The following is a 21,212-nucleotide window of genomic DNA, read 5'->3' as shown; positions in this document are numbered from 1 at the left end:
GTACCAATACCCAGATGTCTGCTTACAGTAACTTTTATTTAGGGTATGAATGAACAGTTCATGGAGTGGGGTCTGGGTGTTTTATGCAACAGCAAACCAATCACATGTGCCACAAGTACACAGTACTGAAAAATGAGACTGTGGTATTGCTACAGCGTATATACAAAATTCCCCCACTTTTCCTGGTCGAGCCTGGTGTGGTCTGGCCTATAAAAGAAAAAAATGGCAGCCAGCACAAAAAAGCAGAGAGAGAGAGAGAGACTGACTGAAAATCTTCTAGGGGAAAGGGGAGGAAATTAGTCTACAAGGCAGCACAAGAGCTATGTAAGAATATCAAATAAGGAGTATATCTCCTGAGGAACACCCTGAGAAAGTGGGTGATACCTAAACGTGTTGGGTTCTCACCAACAAAACAGTTTCCTAGAAGCTGTTGTTTTTCCCTCTCTAGACTACCAAATTGGGGACGGACGGACACAGCAGTACTCTATGAATGTAAACAAAGGAAAGTTTCAATCTATACCATAGCTAGGACAATGGACCATCCTGCTCCTGTCCAGGTATGCCACAATTTAGCACCACCTGTGCTACAAAGCCACCCAAGTTTTATGGGTGGTTCATCCACCATATACTGCCCATATAAAAGAATGTCCATATATGGATTGTCCATATCAAAGATAGCATTTGCATACCCACCAGGTATTTGGAGATATTTACTAAAGACCCTAGCAAAAAGCCAGAAACTGTTTGCAGTCACAGATCTCCCACCTCTTCAACCTCAACGATACATGTTTACTTCAGTGCAGAAGCTCTGGTTCCATCTATACAGAATGATTCATAAACCACTGCCACTAATCCCTTGCGAGTTAACCAAAGGCCTCTGCACCAAAAATTCACTGCTTGTACAAAGCAACTGCAAACAAGAGGCAGAATTAAGATACTGGTCCAGAGAGTTTAAAGCAAAATGCCTCTCACTAAACAATAACAAAATCTGACTAACACAAGAAACGTACACTGCAGTCATTCATTTAAGGACATCTGGATTGCAAAACTGAAAGCGGTGAAATAAACTTTGATAAGCAAAAGAATATCTTTTTTGTAAAACAATGATGGTTACACTCCCTGTAGAACTGATAATTCCCACTAACTGTTAAAGTCGTTAAAAGAAATTCAGAGAGAGAGAGAAACCTATCCAGAAAAAAATCATTGTGTAATGAAACAGAACTGGCCTTAAAATTAAGAAGCAGTATTCCATAAGCCAACAATAATTTAGATCTACTAAAAATAAGCACCTGCTTCTCAGCAGGAAAGCTGATTTAACAATTTGTTCCCAACAGCATCCACTGTAATTTCTGAACGTGCCATTGATGATCATTTTGTTCTATATTTTTACACCACATCTGCAACTTCAGAGACAAAAGGATATGGTATAGTGTTCAAGTAGAGAATGCAAAGGGCAGCAATAATCAGATGCAGAAATCAATCTTCTGCCAAGTTGATTTCTGAGATGTAGATGTTCCTCAGGGAAAAAATTAAAATATGAAAATAAACTTTTAGTGTGACCTCTTCCGGGTCATATTAAATTAGACAGGCTTAGACTGAAAATATGGGAGTAAGCCCCTTTGAATACAATGAGACTTATTTCCAAGTACAGACACCTAGGATTGCACTGTTACTCAATGACAAAACAGCATTCTGATGTTGATCATTGATTACTTGATATTTCTAGGCTTGGAAATAAGCAATTTCACTTTAATTTATTGAAAATAGAGCCGCACCAAACACTCTCCAGTTTCAACTTGAAGATAGATCATTTAAATTTTAATGTGGTAGTACTTCTTCCCAAAAACTACTTGGATTATTGATATTGACCAGGAGGAAGAGAGGGCGGTATTAACCTGTTTAGTTCTACAAACTGCTGCTTTAAAACAATCAAACTCGACTCCCAAGCTGCTGCTTCCTTCCTGGCTAATCAGTGAACAAGCAAATAATAAGATTTGGCTGCACAATTAAGTCATTTAGGGCAACTGATTGTAAAGGCAACTGAAACCAAAGTACTGTAAGTGGACATTTCTGAAAGGAATATTGAAGGGTTTTTTTTTTTCATTATAGTAGAAAACATTTGTGAAACACTGAGTGCAGTTTCAGCTTTGCACTAACTAAAACACTTGTACATGACAAACAGCCCAATCCTACATAAATGCCTGCCTGCAGTGGTGCTGGCTATGCTGCATCTGGTGAGGAATTTCTTGCCAGTGCGCTGGCTCCCCACACTGCTGCAAAATGCTTAATGGCACTGATTCAGTGGGGCACACATTCTGCCAGTGCGTCCTCTGAATGGGACTGGACTGTTAGGTTGCATTCTTATACAAACTTACCTGAGAGTAAGTCCAATAAATTCTATAGAGCTTACATGCCAGCAGACATATATAGGATCGAACTGTCCCCGCAGCATATTTCCTAACCAAGCAAGAGTAAAACATGAGCTGCGCAATAAGCATGTGTTAGAATAGCAACTTGTACACAACTTTTAAAAAAATTAAAAGCAGTCACCCTTGCCAGAAAAAACTGTGATTTGCCCCAACTTTGTTATTTGTAGCATATTAGAAACAGAAAACTTTGAGAGGGCAGCCACATGAAGACACCACCACATGAATTAAATTATCTAGCACACACAAAAACAACCCTTGACTTGTTTATTCTTAAAGGGAAAAAAGACCCACATGGCACAATGTGATTCTAATATTTTTAAAAACAAAGAGCTCACTTAAATCACATTCTTTCTGGTGTACACTTGGGGAAAAGAAACAGGAAATACCAGCTCTCAGAGTTAGCCATGAAACCCACAAGGATAATTTCTCTAAGGCTTCATACAAATGCCCTGTTTTTCACTCTTAAAAAGCATACCGAACTCCCCCAGATTTGTTCGCTCTCTGAAAACAAAGATATACGGGGAAGGTGAGAGGGAAATTCAGTACAGACAAAGCACGAATAGGCACCATGCACTCCAGGAGGCCACTGAAAATGACAGGCACATGCCAAGCTTCACCCTACCTCATTGCGTAATATTTACAAATGCTAATTACCTGCCATCATTAGCCTCAGACAATGATATCGAAAATGTGATAACGCCACATTAGAAGGTGAATGCCCAAAAATATCACCTTGGTTAGGGAATTTATTGCTTATCTTACCACAGGAACATTGTGCATTAAATCGACAAAAAACAATCAGCAGAATCATACAGTAGATTTTTTTATTGGAGTATTCCATTTGAAGTTAGGGGAGGCACTACATGTTTGAATGCTCCCCAGGATAGGAAGAAGAAACACTTCCCTGCTCAGAAAAAGCCTAATATGAGAGAGAAAGTTCTACAGTTCGCTTTTCTCCTACTTTCTTTTTTATGCGCTAGGATCTTTTTTTCCCCACAAGGGAGGATTCAAACATGCAATCACTTCTCACCTCCAACCTCTAAGCAGTCCAGTCCAGAAGATGCTTTAACACTTGGCTCCACTGATGCTATAAACTGGCCTTTCCCCAGGAATGAGAGGGAGGGGGAGAAAGGATCTTTCCTACCTCCGCCTCCTCAGGTTTATTTTAGTTTAAAACAACAACAACAACAACAACAACAAACACCACAATCCAGGGAGTACAGCTTGTTAACATGACATCTTCATGTTCCTTTAGACGAATGTATTCTTGAGCTCAAAATGAAAACAAATTTAGTTACACATCTCCAAAAACTATTAAAGACCGTGTGGGCCTGGAATTCATCATAAAACCACAATCCAGTATGACAAACTGGCATGCTGCTGTACCTTGTCCTGACCTGAACCGCTGAATCTTGCAACACTGGCTTTTTCCTATAGTATTTTAATTCTGTATTTTTTTTTTACATATTGCATTCTACCAATGCATTATATTGCCCAAATAAATGTTAAGTCAGTCAATATGCAATTATCTCAGATGTGGGCTGTCACCATTAACCACAGACAGTAACAGAGTAACTTAATTAATATGCATTTTTAACTCAACTATTTCATATGTTAAATAAATTTAGTAATTACTTTATGTATCAGTGGTCAGCAGCGGAGCGGAGGGGGTGCAGCTGTAAGTGCCACATGGCTCTGAAACTCACCATGTAAGCTGCACCTCCCCCTCACTTTTGGGGCCATTCAGAGGAGTGAAAGCATTGCTTCCACCCCCAGACAGGCTCAGAGAGTGAGGGGGAGTAGCAGCTTACAATGGGAGTTTCAGAGCCATGTGGCACTTACAGCTCCTCTACCCCCTCGGCTCCGCTACTGACCACTGATACATAAAGTAATTACTGAATTTATTTAACACATGAAATTGTTGAGTTAAAAATGCGTATTAAGTGAATTGATTTATTTGCCTTATTTTAAAGTGTATAGGTTAAAATCACTAAGATTTTTAATAGACAGAAACAATCTAGCAATCCATACAAAACTATAAACAGATAATGTAGCAGTGAGTCCACTACAGAAGAGTACTGACTGTATCCACGGTCAGACATTATCTTCATGTGAATAAGGAACATGGCAGAGGCAGCAAGAGTTCACCTGAAAAACCCCTCACACAGGTGTTCTAAACCGAACTCCCCGCAGAACTCACATACAACATTTGTCTGCAGACAGAAATGCTGCATCTGGGAAGGGATCGTCCCCAAGATCCAGAATGCTGGGCATCCACACTAGGGGGAGAATCACAGCACAGAAGGGGAGGCTTTGAGAGTATGAGGGCAAAGCTTGCCAGTCACTTTTTATAAACAGACTCTTAAAATGTACCTCTACAACTTATTCTGGCCCTCTCTGAATCCGCTTAGGTGGTTTCACTGGCCCACATGATCTGCCAAGCCCTTGCTGCGCTATCTTCCCCACAACTTGAGCCTTTCTGAGTTTTTGCCATGTGCAGGAGGCCGTGCAACCTTGCATTGGCCGGCATGGCCACGAAAGGCAACTTTGCGTGTGCTATTGAGGAAGTCTCCGTGTGCACTCGTGGCACACATGCCGCAGGTTGGTCACCCCTGATCTACATGAAGGAATGATCTGGACTTGTGTTTTGAGCACATGATCAGTCTTCTCCCCAGCTCAAGCTCAGGGGACACTTGTTTTTACAGTTGGAAGCAGTATCGGGTGCTGAATGGCAAGCTCTCATGGTATTTTTAGAGCCACCAGCCTCCTCTTTGAAGCAATTTTGCAAGCCAATGAGTTTTATAAAATGCAAGCAAGACCACAACAGTACCAAACAAAGGTTTAGTCAAATATAATAGGTGCTAAAAACAAAAAAATAAACCTGGCAGATAGCCAATCTGTCATTTAGGAGAAGAACTGATGAAGAGGAAATTAAGCTTTGGATTCAGAGTCATTATGTGTGTCATTTGTGAAGAGGTCAGAGGGAAGCAGCAACCTTTCATTCAGCAGCAACCTCTCTTCCCATATAAGAGTCCTGTTTGTAGGTACATTTGTATGCACCCATACAGAATGTAGACATAAGCCATTTTGTGGATGAAAATTTAATTCGTTCAGTTCAGAGACTGCATCCTCTCAGAACTCAGAGGCTGCCAACAACTGACCTAATTGACCTGGGGTTTTGAAATCATCTTTCCTGTAAATCTCTCAGGCAAATCTAGCAATGCCTATATTAGGTGTGTCTGCTGTTCTTACTGCAGCAATGCATTAAAAGACATATCTTCTTGTCTTTGAAATATATCTAAGTTTTCTGTCTGACACATGAACAGATAATCAAGACATATTTGCTCCGTCTGATGCAATTCCTTCTGTCCAGGAATGTATCGAACACATGTAAATGTGTTGAGACAGTTATCCCCACAAGGGATTGCAGTGTCACTCCTCCTTCAAAAGAATTCTTGGCTTAACAAGAAAAGCAACTCTTTTGCCCGATTCAGGGTGTTCAATAGACAAACTTAGCTAGGGACCTTGCTGCTGCCTCAAGGGAAAGACACAGCTAAGCACCAGAGCACATGTCTTGGATATAACAGATCCCCAATTCAATTCACTGTCTAATAGTGGAGAGATGTCCCAGGAAAAAAAAATAATTGGATTAATCTTGCATATCTTTGATTGGATTAAATAGAGAACTGAGTGATAAACATGACGGGTCACTGAGAGCACTCCTAGTGCATGTCACAAGTTGGATTACAGTTACCAGCACAATTCTCATTATCCCATCATGTAAGATGGAAGTGGTTTTGTTTTTCCCAAAGTTGGTGAGCCTGCTCTGCAGGCATAATTTCAGAAAGAGTTGTCAGAAATATCACCAATATTAGATTAACATTCCAGACAGTACCACATACAGAATCACAGCCATTGTGGCTATGGGGCATCCTCTGCATTAGCTCTTGCCAAAACTTTCATCTGGAAGCCCCACCTTTCCTTCCATGTCACAAATAAGCTGGGGGGACACACTTCAAGACCTTCCCCTTTCCACTCTGAGTCATCCAAAAGTCATCTTCCTAAACTGTTCCGCTGCTTTTTGGTAACTCAGGAGAAAAAGTTGACATAAATACAAAAGTGTGAGTTGTGGATCCTAGGACTAGAAATATGTTCGGAATGATTAGGTGTTACGTGAAAATCCCCTTTTTCCTTTTGTGATTTTTATATCTGGTTATGTTATTATGGACTAAAATATCATACAGGCCAAGCAAACAGGCCCAATTTCCAAAACTCTGGTAAAAGTCACAAGTTTACACAACCTCTACCTCTCCATGCACACAGCAACAAAGACTCTAGCAAAAAAGACTAAAGCATTGTATTGTTTTAAGAGATATATGCAAAAGTGTCTCCTAATCCAATCACTGTTATGAAAACCCATTAAACCTCAACACACAGGACAATCAAGTCAAGTCAAGCTCATGGTGATCACATCCCCATCCCCCAGTCAAGGAGTCTGGAAGAGTAAATTGTTGTCTCAATCACTGTAAATCATTGCTTATATGTCACATTGCTGTAACTCAACCACTCTTAAGTACCGTATGCAAACTGCCTTCAGGGGTTGGTCAAGTTTCCACCCCCCCCAGGAGGCCAGCCATGGCTGATACCTGGCTTCCTGATCATCCTGTTTTTGCATGCTCCACATGCCCCACTGTGTGTAGTGAGCAAGCGCATCCAGATCAGCTCTAGGCCACATCCGGGTCATCCAGCTCAGCATCCAGGTCACAGCAAAAACCCTTTTAAGAGAAGGTTGCCATGTGCTCTCTCTCTCTCTCTCTCTGGCTGCCTTTCCAAGGCAGAGGGTCCTCCATAGGACTCTCCACCCCTCCCCATCCAACTGCTTTTCAGGATAGGTAACTATATCTGCGTCTGGAACCTTTTCCCTTCCCCCCTTTTTTTCTCCCCTTCTCTCCCAATCTTTAGTCAGCAACAGGGTTGGCAGATCAGGGACCCCTAAAATTCTTCCCTAAAACCTATCCTTTTCTGATTTCCTCAGATGCACCAAATACACTCCACATGCAACCACCATGAAGGTTAGGTACACTGGATTCAAGTACTAGGATTCAAGTAGACATATAATTACCATTTTTCCATGTGCATTATGTATACCTGTTTGTTTTTGTAATAAAAATATAATCTTTGATTGAAAGTTATTTTTATCCCAGTCTCCTCCTTAAGCAAAAAGGAATTTTCTCTGCATTACACCGTCTTGTTATCTAGCCTGTGATCCTGAAGTTTCCAAAAAGGGTAGTGTACTAATTCCCCTAAACCAGGGGTCGGCAACCTTAAACATTCAAAGAGCCATTTGGACCCATTTTCAGGAGAAAAGAAAACCTCGGGAGCCACAAAACACTCTTGACATCTAAAATGAAGATAACACTACATATATAATTTTTTTTACCTTTATGTTATGTATAAAAAAACTATGGGATTTTGTTTGACTCCAAAGTGGAGTCAGGGGAGGGGGAAAAAACCCGACAGATGCTGCTTTGCGCTGAATCAAAGCAATGGGAAGACTTATGCAGGCTTACTCAGAAGTAAGCGCCTCTCTGATTTCCATGGGGCTTCCTCCTTAGTCAGTGTGTGTACTATTAGGATCGCATCCTCCACCCTCAGACTTCTTTTGGGAAGTCTGCCCTGTCGGTTTCAGAGGGACTGACTTCCATGCTCAGGCACACTGACCAGGAGAGAAATCGCACGAAGGCCAGAGGGGCTGATTATGGAGTCGGCTCCCAATCCTAAGCATGCCTACTCAGAAGTAAGTCCCATTCAGTTCAATGGGGTTTACTCCCAGGAAAGTGTGCACTCCCTGCAGGCACACTCCAGGGAGCTCCAGGGTCGGTCACCCCATCTCTTCTGCAGTGGGGGGGGCAACATTAAGGCAAAGGGCGTCACGAAGTCTGCCAGACTCAGAGGGATGGAGCCGAAGTATCCCCCTGCCTGCTCTGTGTGGGGGGGACGGCGCCAGGGTGAGAAGAGCCCAGCCTGGGCACATGGGAGGCGCACGTGCACCTCGGACTGAGCACTCCAAGTTGCGGGGAGGGGTTGGAGGAGGCTTTGGAGCGCAGCTTATCTGCCTCGGAAATGCCTTTGTATTTTTACATAGTAATTAGTTTAGCAAAGGGGGTGACAGAGAGGCGCTCTGTCACCCCCTTTGCCACTTTCACCCGCCCTTCCCCGCTGAGCCCATGCACCACCAGCTCTCCCTTCCCTGCCACAGGGGTCCCTGCAAAGTGCCCCCCGCGCCTGTCACCAGTGGCTCTGTCCCGCGGTTCAGCCCCCTGCCCGCTGCAGGGAGAAGGAAGGAAGGGCGCAGGGAAGAGGTGCCCGGCTGCCCCCCGCGCCTGCTCACAGTGGGGCACGGAGAGCAGGTGCGGGAGAGCGCCGCTGCCCCTTCCTTTGATGCCCTTCCCCGCTGAGCCCATGCACGGCCGTGCCAGTCCTACCAGCTCTCCCTGCCACAGGGTTCCCTGCAAAGCAACCCCATGCCCGCCACCAGCGGCCCTGTCCCGCGGCACCTGCTCGCAGTGGGGCACAGAAAGCAGGTGCGGGAGAGCCCCGCTGCCCCTGCCTGCCGAAGGAGCTGCTGTGGGCGAGGCGGCACTCACCAGCAGCCAGCACCCGCAGCACATGGCGCCAGAGAGAGGAGCCCTTGGGGCTGGGCTGGCTGGGCGGCGGCCACGGGGAAGGCGCCCCGCTTCCAGCCCCCACTTGGGAGCCGCAGCAGACCACTGAAAGAGCCGCATGCGGCTCTAAAAACACAGGTTGCTGACCCCAGCCCTAAACAAAACAGCCCTTTTTGGTAACATAGGTACATGAATAAGATGTTCAGGAGGCAACATCAAGTTTTGAAGGTATCAAGGTAACTGGGCAGGAGATTCATCTAACTTCAAATGGTCCTTAAACTCTTTATAAAGAGCCCTGGGGATCAGTGCAAAGATGTGGCTTGCATTTTCTGTTCGCCAATGTCAAGCATTCACCAAGGAGAGGGGTGAAGGCCAGAAGCTTCCTGGCTGCCACTACTGAGAACCAACCAAGGAAGAGGGAGAATCTGGTTCATGGGGGGTAACTGCTCCAATGTATCACCTGAATAGAGACCTAAAATGATCTGCGGAGGTGAACCCTCAAAAACATGCACCTTCACAGACCTCTAGCATATAAAGCTTCAAATTTTTGCACTAATTAGCCCTTTCCACAACTACTCACCACTCAGAAGAGCACAGAGTTCTATAAGAATGATAGGTCAGCGGTTCAAAAAGTGTGCACCGCGGCATCTGCCAGTGCTGCAGCGAATTCACAGAGCACTGTGGGATGTCCTGGCAGCCCCTTCTTCACAGCTTTTCCAGGTGCCACCATCATCTCACAAGAATTATGCAAGATCTTACATGATCCAAAATGGAGGTGCCCAGGAGAGCCAGCATGAAGACGCCACTGCAAAAGAAGGGCGCCATGACTACAGTAAGTTTGGGAACTGCTAATCTAGGCAAATGTATGTATACAGCCGAAGGCAAATGTTTTTTTCTTTATAGCATATCCTATCAGTGTGTGCTTTAATTCTTCTCCATGTGTTAAAAATACACTATGTTCATTAGGAGCAACATCTGGTCTTGTTTCTAGAAAATAAGAGTATCTATGTAATCATTGATTTGCATTGAGATCACTTAACATTTAAATTATTGAAGAGCCTTGTAAAAACTAATAGGCTGTCAAAAGCCATAATAAGATAATTCAGCAAGTACACAAAAGAAGTACAATATACGGTCTAGTGAACATGGCATTCATTGATGAAGTATTTCACCTAATGCTTTCATCCTCTATATCATCATGGGAAATGAAGTACACTGCAAGGCAGACCAAAGGAGTCTGCCAGCAGCATACACTGCTTTTAACATATAGCTGCATTATCTCAGATCAACACATTATTAACCCAAAGACTGCCTGCTCCCATATGAAGATACTCTATCCCTTAGAGTGGCTTAAAAAGCCCTGCTTTGTTCCATATTTAATTGAGATAAATTTGCTAGGCACCAGAGACCAGATCTCCTCAGTGGTGATGCCACTTCTGCGGAATACTCTCACCAGAGAGATAGACAGGCTCTCTTTTTCTGTTTTTGAAGACTGAAGCACCTAGTATTTTTCATACGACCGTTTAAATAAAACTTGTAGATCAGCAAAACTACGGCATGTCTTAGACCACTACTTTTATATTTGATTTTTAAGATTTACTATATGTTGGCTTGCATTTTACTGGATTTTTGATACACAGTGTTAATTTTAAGACGCTCTCTGCTCATTTTTAACAGAGAACTATGGAACTTAAGAGTCAACTCTATAAATATCAATCTGTAAATTCTTGGGCAGCAGCTAATTTCCTTGCAAAGCGACTTTGAAAATACAGCCAAGTGTTGATGGTCAAAGCCCCCCAAAAGTATCTGCTTCTAAGATGGAGGTATTCAGTAATGTAGACTGCCCCTAAGTTTCCTGAAGCCACTTTTCTTATTTAGGAGAACACAGCCAGGACTGGATATGGGCTGCAATTCCGTAAGAGTACAGAAAAAGTATTACCAGGCACAGAAGTCAACTTCCCAAGAAACTTAGCATTTGTTTTTTAAAATGTAAGTTTCTGGCCCTATGGGGGAAGGGAGTTTATCTGAAGAAAAAATAATTTTTAATACTTGAAAATGTGCGGGCAACACAAATTTTGCATATAGGTACCTCAGAAACCAGGAAGATAGCTTAGTAAGATTGTCAGGCACTGGGGGTAGGGCTTCAATGACCTGTGCTAGGTCATCTCTACTTTCATAAGGCAAAACAAATTATGTAAAATAAAAGAAATTACTCAAGTACAATCGATTTGGATGATTCTGCTTTCCCTGGCAAAGAATCAATACTGCTGGTTCACCAAATTGTAATGTGCATATTTTTTAAGCATGGAGACCACACGGCCTTCCGAGCCACAAGAAAAAATCGCTCAAGAGTACAAATAAAAATAGTCCGCTGCCCACATGGTGGGATTATAGTGTGAAATTGGCTCAAGGATTCAGATCATAGTCTGCCTCTGCAAATCCCACAAAGCTACTAATGGTGCTACCAAACTACAGTAGTATTCTGCTGCAAAACCTTATCTAATGGGGTACATCCACAAAAGAGAGACTCAAGAGCAATCCGAGTCTCTCTCTAAGAGTAGCTGTTGCTATTCAAGGCAGATCATCAACCCAATCTTCCTTCCTAGGAAACAGTTTTGCTTAGCAAGTGCCTTAGTTGTCCAGGAATTGTCCAGGAGCCCTTCAGATCCTGCAAATGGGCCTGGTCAGTCCACTGTCAATCTCTCCAATTCCATAAAAGCCCTTTGCAACAGCATTTGTGGCTCATGTACACATGAGTTCCTCTTTCGCAGGTAAAAAGAGCTGCAAATACAACTTTTGGAAACTTACTTTTGGTTTGAAGTAAACCACAATTCCAGATTTCGCAAACCACAATAAAGGGAAGCAAAGACACTAGATACAGATTAAGGGCAAGACAAAACTATAGACTGTGGTTCACATCAAATGAACATAAATGCTTTTCTCCTCTTGTGCACAAGAAAGGAAGGGCACACATGAGCTCACGGCTAACAGAGGCTTATACACATAGTGGGAAACCATGGTTCCCCATTAAATCTGAACTAGGTCTAATGACCCAATCCTGATGCAGGTGTGCCAAAATAACTTGTGCTGCATCTGGGAGCAGTCTGTGAGGTCTCCTCTAGGTTAGGGAACATTTATCCTTTACCCAGAGGTAAGCCTCCATAGTGCAGAGGGGCCTACTCAAACCTGTGCTACCGAAAGCCCTGGCACAGGTCCACATGGACCCAGGTTGCAAGATCAGGTCCAAGAAGTCTGTTAGCATTCAGCAGCCACTATAGTTCTGGTGTGAGGGCAGGACTAGCATTGGGCTGTAAATGTTTGAATGTATAGCAGTAGAGGCAAATTAATTCAGGCAACCTTGGCTTTACTCCACATTAGGGAAAAATGCAGACATTCTTATAATGCAAACCAGTTTAAGTTTATAGATACTAGAGAAAATATTTTTAGACTTTCACCAAAACCTAGTATAGTATTAAATAACTGAATCTTTAAAATGCTCCTAAACTGAGATCCTTTTGGATTAGTGTTGTGTCTGGAACAACTTTTAAATAGTGTAATAAGTCCCAGAATTAAAAATTCATTAAAAGGCTGCCACAGACTCTCACATAAAAGTCACAGCTATAGCAGTAACTGAAAAAAAATTAAGAAAGCTTGTATGGATCACAAAACAGTAACTCAATTGTGAACTGAGTGCCCTTGGACTTTTCACTTCAACACCATGATTCAGTTGTTGTTGGGAATTACGCTGCTGAAGTCCCATAGAATTCACTGACTAGGGTGAGAGCAGCATGCACAGTGAGTCATTCCTGAAATGCAACTCAAACTTTAGCTAGGGTCAAATTCCCAAGTTCCTATACTTTATTTAAGCCATACAAGAGCCAGTACGCTTACTCTTTCTATAATGTGTATCCACATGTCTTTTTAGAGATCGATAGTTGGATGTTTCTATTTCAGAGAATAAGTATGGATACCACCCTTCCTCCAGGGAGGTCAGGGTCAACCTCAATTCTCGCAACAACCCTGTAAGGAAAGTTCAATTTAGAAACAGTGACTGGACTGTTCATCAAGGTCATCCTGTTTGCTTTGTGGCTTACCACGGATTTTAACCCAGGCCTCCACAGGCTAAACCTAATGCTCATCCACTACGCCACACTAATCCTCTTCAGATGTTGTACAAGCATGAAGATCTCCATGCTTCCAGAACATCAGGGGTACGATGGTAGTCCCATCCCCTGCTCACCCTATGGATAGTGTCTACCACTACAGACAAATACTCTTCAGGAAGGGAGGGGGGACTACAGAGCACAGCAGGGTTTGACACAATCCTCCTAATGCTCTGTTAGCATGGAAAGTCTGCACAAAACTTCTGCATAGGCTACAGGCTCTCTTCAAGTACATATCTAAATATATATTAAGGTTTCTGAGGCCAATTTTAATGATTTAACAATATGGGCATTTATTCAATGAATACAGACCTATAAACAAATAGAAACTTACAGCCGTTTGTTCCATTATGCCACTTTACTGGTGGCACCAAATTAAAGCTATGCTTGTTCTTCCCTGCAAATACCCCAAGCAGGCAGCCCCATAAATAAAGAGAATAGACTAGAGTACTATAACTTTGCAAGCTGTAATAATTTCATTGCCTTTAACAAAATCATCACCCAAATCTTGGTCATTAAATGAAGCATAAGGTGCCTGATCTAAGTATACACTGCCTTCTGTCATAAAATTCATTTCCTTCTCTCGTTAGACGGGGGGGGGGGTGTTAGGTGGACAGGATAGGACACAGACAGACATACTATTGTTCAAAATTACGCTAGTTAAATAATTGTGAAGTCTGCATGAAATTCTTCTGTTAAGGATGCATGGAATTGATTGACTCAGGTTGCAATCCTATGCACATTTTCCTGGGAGTAAGCCCCATTGAAGACCATGAGACTTACTTCTGAGTAGACAGGCATAGGCTTGTGCTCTCAGCCTGCAGATTTAAAGGGACATGATTCCCTGGAAAGTTCTCCTGCACAAGCCCCACTGAAATGAATGGGAGCAGCGCAAAGGCACTCTTGTGTGGATTCATTTTAATAGAGCTTGCACAACAGAACTTTCCAGGGGATTATGCCCAAGGAAAATTATATCAAGCTGTCTGTCTATAGCCACTTTGCTGCTCTGAAGTTCAATGCCTTGCTGCTTCCCGTCAGGTTGAGGGAAGAAAAATGTTTTTTATTCAAGCAACAGGACTTTGGATACAGATTAAAGGCAAAACGCCATACGCACGCACACAGTTCTTTTAAAGTTATATCAACATGTTGTAAGGCCTAAAAGATTTTTTTGACATCAAAGTCACACACAGAAACCGCAAATTAACATTTATGCTGAAAAGCTTCAGAAAGTTATCTATTAGCCCTGGGTGAGTCATCTTCATTAGTGAACAAGTAAACATCAGTGAGCTCCTGGACCACAAGGCAGGAGAATTCCACCAGGTGTATCTTTTCAACTGACATGGCTTCAGTGCCAGAAGAAGCATTGAATTCCCCCTTTACATAGCTTTGAAAGCAATAAGAGTATATCAGCATTTGAACATGCAGGCCAACTGAGAAAAAGCATTTCACGTGTAGTTCTGAAAACTCCGCAGGTACAATCCTATACCCTAAAGAAGCCTGACTCCCAATGTTAAGCACAAAGTAAAATTGTATTCAAGATATAAGGAGCTACAAGCAGCAGCCTGACAAGATTTAAGTACTATACTTTCAAATAGGAAAGTTAAGTGCCAACTTGTACCTGTGGACAGGAAACCACCTTAGCTCATATCTCTGTCACAAACTTACGGAGTCAAGCCACTACACTTTCAGTCCCAGTTCCCCATCACCAATATGAGGATAAAAATACTGGCCTACTTTGCAGAATGATTGAGAATGACTCATGTGAAACACTCTGCAGAGCTGAAATGCATATATAACATAACATTAATTTTCCTCCTCACTTGACTCTGCTTTTAGCTCTAAAAAAAAAAAAGAAACTACCAGGTAAGGGTTCAGACCAGTTCCATAGACTATCATATTGTCCTTTAACTAATTACTATTCCCAGAGTCACAGCAGCTGTTTTTCTTTGGGGAGTGGCAGCCACACTACAAACATGACCAGTTTCCTTTAAGAGAGAAAAGGTCAGGACTGTATTATGATTAAAGCACAAGACTGAGGCTGTGATCCAGCAAAGCTTTGTAAGCATGTAAAAGGGCATGCAGTTCCTCTTGCACTTCTTACACACACAACATGGCCAAACGATTTTGAAGCTCCCCAGGATTTAACTAGGGGAAACACGCCTGCACCAAGGTTCATGGACCAACTGTGACCTCCTCCCAGAATTCCAGACCCCCATTTGTATTTGCAATGCATTCCCACCTCTTTGCAGCAACATCTCCGTTGCTCACAGGTCAATCATCACTACAGCAATAGAAGTCCCATGCTGCCATCCACAGCTGAATTCTCTCTCTCTAGTTTATTGGAAAGAGGATGGGGAAGCCAAGGTGCAGAAAAAGGAGAACGAGCACACTGGAGGGTGTACAGAGAGAAGAGAGGCTTATCAGAGAAAGGGTGAAAAAGAAAATGTTGAGCATTTTCCATGTGGCATGAAAAAAGGAGGAAAGGATGGGGATGAACATTCCACATAGGTGTGGCCTTCTACGTGACTTTGTCAGCCATACCTATATTTACTTAACAGCCATCATTTCAGACTAAAACACACCCAAAGATCAAGAAGGCCTCACAGACAAAATGGATTTTTAATTTTAATTACACTAATAAAAAAAAAATGCTGTTAATCTAGTCTAAGGACCTCAGCTTGCTTCACAGACACTAAATGACCCTCACAAGGTTAGGGATATAATCTGCCTGGGAGGAAATGAATGGGGGGAAAATACTGGGTGACTCATTCAAAGTTACAAAATACCTTGGTGGCAGAACCAGCAATGCCTTCCAGATCTCCAGATGCCAAATTCAACATCACTTCACTATAGCTGTCCTTATGCTTTGCTCAAGCCCTGTTACTCAAAAGAACTGCTTCTGCAAATCAATTCAAGCACTGGAAAATCCTTCAGTTACTCAAAATCAAAAACACAGGCAACTAAGAACAGCTACCACTGCAGTAACACATGAGCCAAACTAGGTGTTGAGAAATATCCCATGCCACAACTCTCCTGGGGCTGTACTGAGACTACAGGTGGGATGTCACATACTGTATTTCAGTGATTCCGCAAAGAACTTCCCTTTACTTGGAAAGCATAGTTTTGTACATAAAAAGCAGTTTATTCTTGACTGCTTTCCATAAGCAATGAGTTTTTTCTGTGGGAAAACAAGGTATTCCTAAACAGACTGTTCAATTCAGAGCTTAAAGCAAATTTAAAGAGCACCAGTCACTGTGGAGAGTGTGTTCTTGCCTGAAAAGCAACTTATAATCCTTGGTTTTAAAAAGGTTCAAGGTCAGGAACTGAGCAGACTAGGTGATTCAGTGTGTCTAACACACTGTCCCTAAAAAGAATTGTCTTGATGCTTTAGGTATCTCTCAGAGGTCTAACCTCCTGCCAGAGTCAAAATGCCTTATTCCATTGGTTGGCCCATCAACCAACTTAGAGCCCAATCCTGAGCTCATTGCACTGGTCTTACGCCGGTGCTGGGTGTTGCAAATATGCCTTAAGGCACACCTGTGACATTCAGAGAGCCAGGTTGACACTAGCGCTGGCGCTGCCCAGTTCAAGTGTGCTGAGCCCAGTGCCAGCTTCAAGCCAGTTGCATGGTGCCCGGAACAAGGGAAGAGCTCCAGGCAGCAGTGAGGTTTGCCGGGGCAGAAGGGAATGCATTCCAGGGTGGGGGAAGGCAGAGGGAGAAAGTGGGGTGGGAGGGGATGGGACTGGTGTTGCTCTGCTCTACCAGATCCAGTACTCTGTGTCGGGCCTTTTGACCCAACACAGAACTTCTCCAGTCTGTGCTAGCAAAACAGCCAGTGCAGAATGGAGGAGACCCCTTACAGCCCCTCTGCCCTTACTCTAGGGAAGGGGATGAAAGTCCCCTTCTCCTAAGGAGACCTCAGTCAGCCTACGTAGTGCTGCTGGATGCAGCACCACGGCACCCAGCAGCACCACTGGTTAGGATTGGGCTGCTATTCCATTGCTAAGCATCTTAATATTGACACATTCTCCTTAATGTTTAACCTAGATCCACCTCATGACTTTAAAACCATCACTTCTTGCTCTGTCCTCAGATACTTGCCGCCTCTGTTTTTGACATACTTTTACAGTTCTGAATGCTACCAATTTAGTTCTACCCTCCCGCAAAATGCACACACACCCCTTAATCTCTGTCACACACCTGGTTTCACAGGATCACTTCCCTTGTGCGGAAAACCATCCTCTATAGTTACTTATTTGAAAAATGAGGTTTTCAAACTGGGGTAAACAAGGTCATCAGATAAATTAGTACCTTTTCCTGGTGATAAAAATTCTCACACACAGGCATCATACAGTGCAATCTATTTTCAGTGTTGTGGCTTTGGGGTGATTTTAAGACCAAGGACAGCTACAGATAGGGTGGGGATTTTGTCTCCAGTGTGTATGCACCTGTTTGTGAGAGAGCACTTATGTATAAACTCTTACACACATAACATTGCAAATAAGATATTGACCCCTGTGGGTTGTTTCCTCATGAAGTTAATAATGACTACACACCACTGACATCAATGGACAAGTAAGTAAATCATTACTGAAGTTCCATTAATTTTAACAGGCCTTAGTTACAAATACATATACATGCACTGGGGTCAAAATCCCACTTCCAATATGTTTGTAGGTGTCCTTGGTCTTAATTATCAAAAAGCACACCACAAAACCAAAGAGTACTGGAATAATACTGGAGAAGACCAAAATATCACACACGATCATTACATAACTTACAAAGCCCAATCCTATCCAACTTTCCAGTGTTCATGCAACCATGCCAACAGGGTGTGCACTGCATCCTGCAATGGGTGGGGGGCAGTCACAGAGGCATCCTCAAGGCAAGGCAATGTCGTTCCCTTACCTCAGGGTTGCATTGTGGCTGCATCAGCACTGGAAACTGGATAGGATTGGGCCCTTAATTACCTGCAGAGAGATTGCTCAAGAATATCATTGCCTGCAAGGCTCTGTTGAGCAACTACAAACAAGATGCTAATGTTTAATTCAGAATCATCTCCCTTTGCTTTACTCAGATGAACACACTGCTGCACACTTTCACATATGACTCCTCTCCAGAGAAATGATCACACTACAGCGGATGACTTCACTTTACAGGAGACCAAGCACAAGCGGTACAGTAACTCATGCAAAGTGTATTCCAAGAATAAAGGACCTTGGGAACTGCTGGATAAGCAAACTCTTCAGCATGCTGAGAATTTGGCTTAAGCATCTTAACCTTCACAAGATCATACACTCCTGAACAAGTTCTGAAAGCCTCTAACCAGGAACAAACAAACAAAAACAATGTATTTTGCTTTAAATATGTTCCTATAGAAAAAAGCGGTCCGAAATGGTATGATCCAGTCAAAGTTAAGCACTTTTAAGTATTAGAGATTTCACCAGGGAGTAAACTAGATGGCATTTTTGGCTTACATACTGAGCACCTCTGCAGACTGTACCAGGGAATCACCTGAGTTAAGCCCACTAAAAGTTTACTTTGAAAAACAGACATAGATTTCTCATTGAAACTAATGAGGTATCCAAGGATTTGACTCTTTCGGAAGCTACCAACTTTTCTAATAACAATTTATTTTATTGTCATGGCCAAAAAGTCTTGGCAGAAATACCCATGCAATAATTAAATGTCTCCAATTGAAACTCTGTAGGACCCACTCCCACCACATAAAGGACCTTTAATTTTTTTTTTATGAATAGCAATTCACATGATGTGATCTTAATTCAAAGTTCAGGTCAGATTTTTCTAGCAATTACTTTAAAGCGATACTAATAAAAAAGAGGGGGGCAACATCTGGACAACATTATAAAGTGGATAGCAGAAGACAAAAGAGGAAATGGACCAAAATGGAATAAATCCTTCATCTCCCCCCACCCCCCCATCTGCCTCTTCCTTCTGCTCTGCTGGTATGGAAGCCCCTGAACCCCTGCAGTGGCCTGTCGACCCCCCTCTCACAGGAAGCTGGCAACTTTTTCAAAAGGAAATTCCAGAGCCCTCTGTGAGAACCCAGGCGCTTAGCCATGTCCTTGTTTTAAAATAAACTTTTCATGGAGTTGCTGCACACGGGTGATCTTGTAAAGCTGGTGCTCTTCTTCTGGCACTCAGCTCACAGATGTGCTCAGTGAGCCAAGCCAAAAAAATGCCCTCTCAGTTTACTGACCTAAATGCAACAAGACACACAACGGAGAGAGATCACACGCAAGCCAGGCTAATCCACACAAAAGGAAGCTCACCTCCATGCTGTACATCCTGGATAAAAGGGGGGAGGAAACACATATACACACACAGAGCAGCAACAATCCACATCCCACAGAAAGCAATGACAAAAGTTTCTCATTCATTCTAACATGTAGATTGCACCCACATCAGACAGTCCCTTTGAAGACTTAATGGAGGGGGGAACACACAGAGATATTGATAGGGCATTTAATTCATCTGTTTCAGCATCCCCCCAACTTCTCTCCTTTTAAGGTTGCAATCTTATAGAGGTTTACTTAAGAGTAAACTCCATTAAACTAAGCAGGGTTTTCTTTCCAAGTGCACATGCTTTGGATGGGGTTGAAAACTTCTGCTGCTTTTCAGTGTGAGAGAGTGAGGGCCCAATCCTATGCCTGCCTACTCAGAAGTAAGTCCCATTACAGTCAATGAGGCTTACTCTCAGGTAAGCAGGGATAAGATTGGGCTGTCAGGCTGCAACCCACATTTACCTGGGAGTAATCCCAATTGGCTACAATGGTATTTACTTCTGAGTAGGTATACATAGCCTTGGACTCTTAAGCACACACTTAAATCTCTCCCATCCAAGGCGGTGAAACTACAACTCAATCAGTGTGAACACACCTCTAAGCAAGCCACAGGCAGAATCAAGAAATTTTTAAACCCCCCCCCCCAAGTTCTTCCCTCGTTCTGGAATGTGTGAGGCTGCAATCCTGGCCACACTTACCTGGCAGTAAGCTTCATTGACTATAATGGCACTTCCTTCTGAGTAGACATGCATAGGATTGGGCTCTCAGGCTGCAATCCTATCCACATTTTCCTGGGAGTAAGCCCATTGACTATAATGGGACTTCCTTCTGAGTAGACATGCATAGGATTGGGCTCACAGTCTCCTTAATTCTTTTAGGCTGCAATCCTATCCACACTCACCTGGGAGTAACCCCCACTAACTACGACAGAACTTACTTCTGAGTAGATCTGCATAAGATTGGCTCTTACGCCCCAAAGAGGAGGAACAAGGCTGCAATCGTGGGCACCCTTCCAGCTCGTTCAGCAGGTTTCCTCGGAAGTAAATCGCACGGCGTTCACAACGGGGCACAAGCCTATGCGCATCTACTCGGGAGTAAGTCCTATTGTGTTCCGCAGGCCTCTTGCTCTCAGGAGAAGTGTGGCTAGGACTGCAAGCCCTCGTCCCACGTACGCACAGGACTGCCGCCTTACCTGCAAGGGGGGGGGCTTACTTTCAGGAGCAGGCGCAAAGGATGGGGTCCCCCCCAGCCCCTTCCACGGTCACCCCCCACCCTGTCCTTACCTCTGTGAAGAAGTTGTCCATGGCTGCAGCAACTTGCGGGAGCCCCAGGCAAGCTACAGGAGGGTCTTCAGCCAGCAACCATGTGTTGCAAGCGGGGTGATGCTGCTGCTGCTGCTGCTGATGAGTCCTCTGCAGGCTGCGGGGCTGCAGTTCGTCACGCCCTTCCTTCCCCCCCTGCCATCCCCCGGCCCGCAGCCCCCCACTCTTCTCTCGCCCTCTCTCCCCTTCGGCCAAGTGGCCACCAGCACATGCATTCAGACGACCCCTCAGCCTTTTGTCTGCCTGCTCCTCAGAGCCGCAGCAGCAAGTGGTGGTTGCGCAAGGAAGGATCCCGGTGGCGGCGGCAGCACATGGCGCTTGCACAGC

At 43.6% G+C, this 21,212-nt stretch overlaps 1 protein-coding gene across 1 annotated transcript in view; it reads right to left on the bottom strand.

The window, feature by feature from the left end:
• The window catches only part of MYO10 (myosin X), a 204,120-nt gene extending 183,153 nt beyond the window's left edge, over positions 1–20,967 (bottom strand). The window contains exon 1 of the mRNA XM_066623777.1: positions 20,847–20,967. Within this exon, the coding sequence (XP_066479874.1) occupies positions 20,847–20,867 (21 nt within the window). The 5' untranslated portion in view covers positions 20,868–20,967. The remainder of the gene's footprint in view (positions 1–20,846) is intronic.
• Between the last annotated feature and the right edge of the window lie 245 nt (positions 20,968–21,212).

The sequence above is a fragment of the Tiliqua scincoides genome, chromosome 4 (genome assembly GCF_035046505.1).
Source record: "Tiliqua scincoides isolate rTilSci1 chromosome 4, rTilSci1.hap2, whole genome shotgun sequence".
Taxonomy (NCBI): domain Eukaryota; kingdom Metazoa; phylum Chordata; class Lepidosauria; order Squamata; family Scincidae; genus Tiliqua; species Tiliqua scincoides.
Note: the sequence above shows the minus strand (reverse complement) of the source record. Positions and strands in the feature narration are given on the sequence as shown.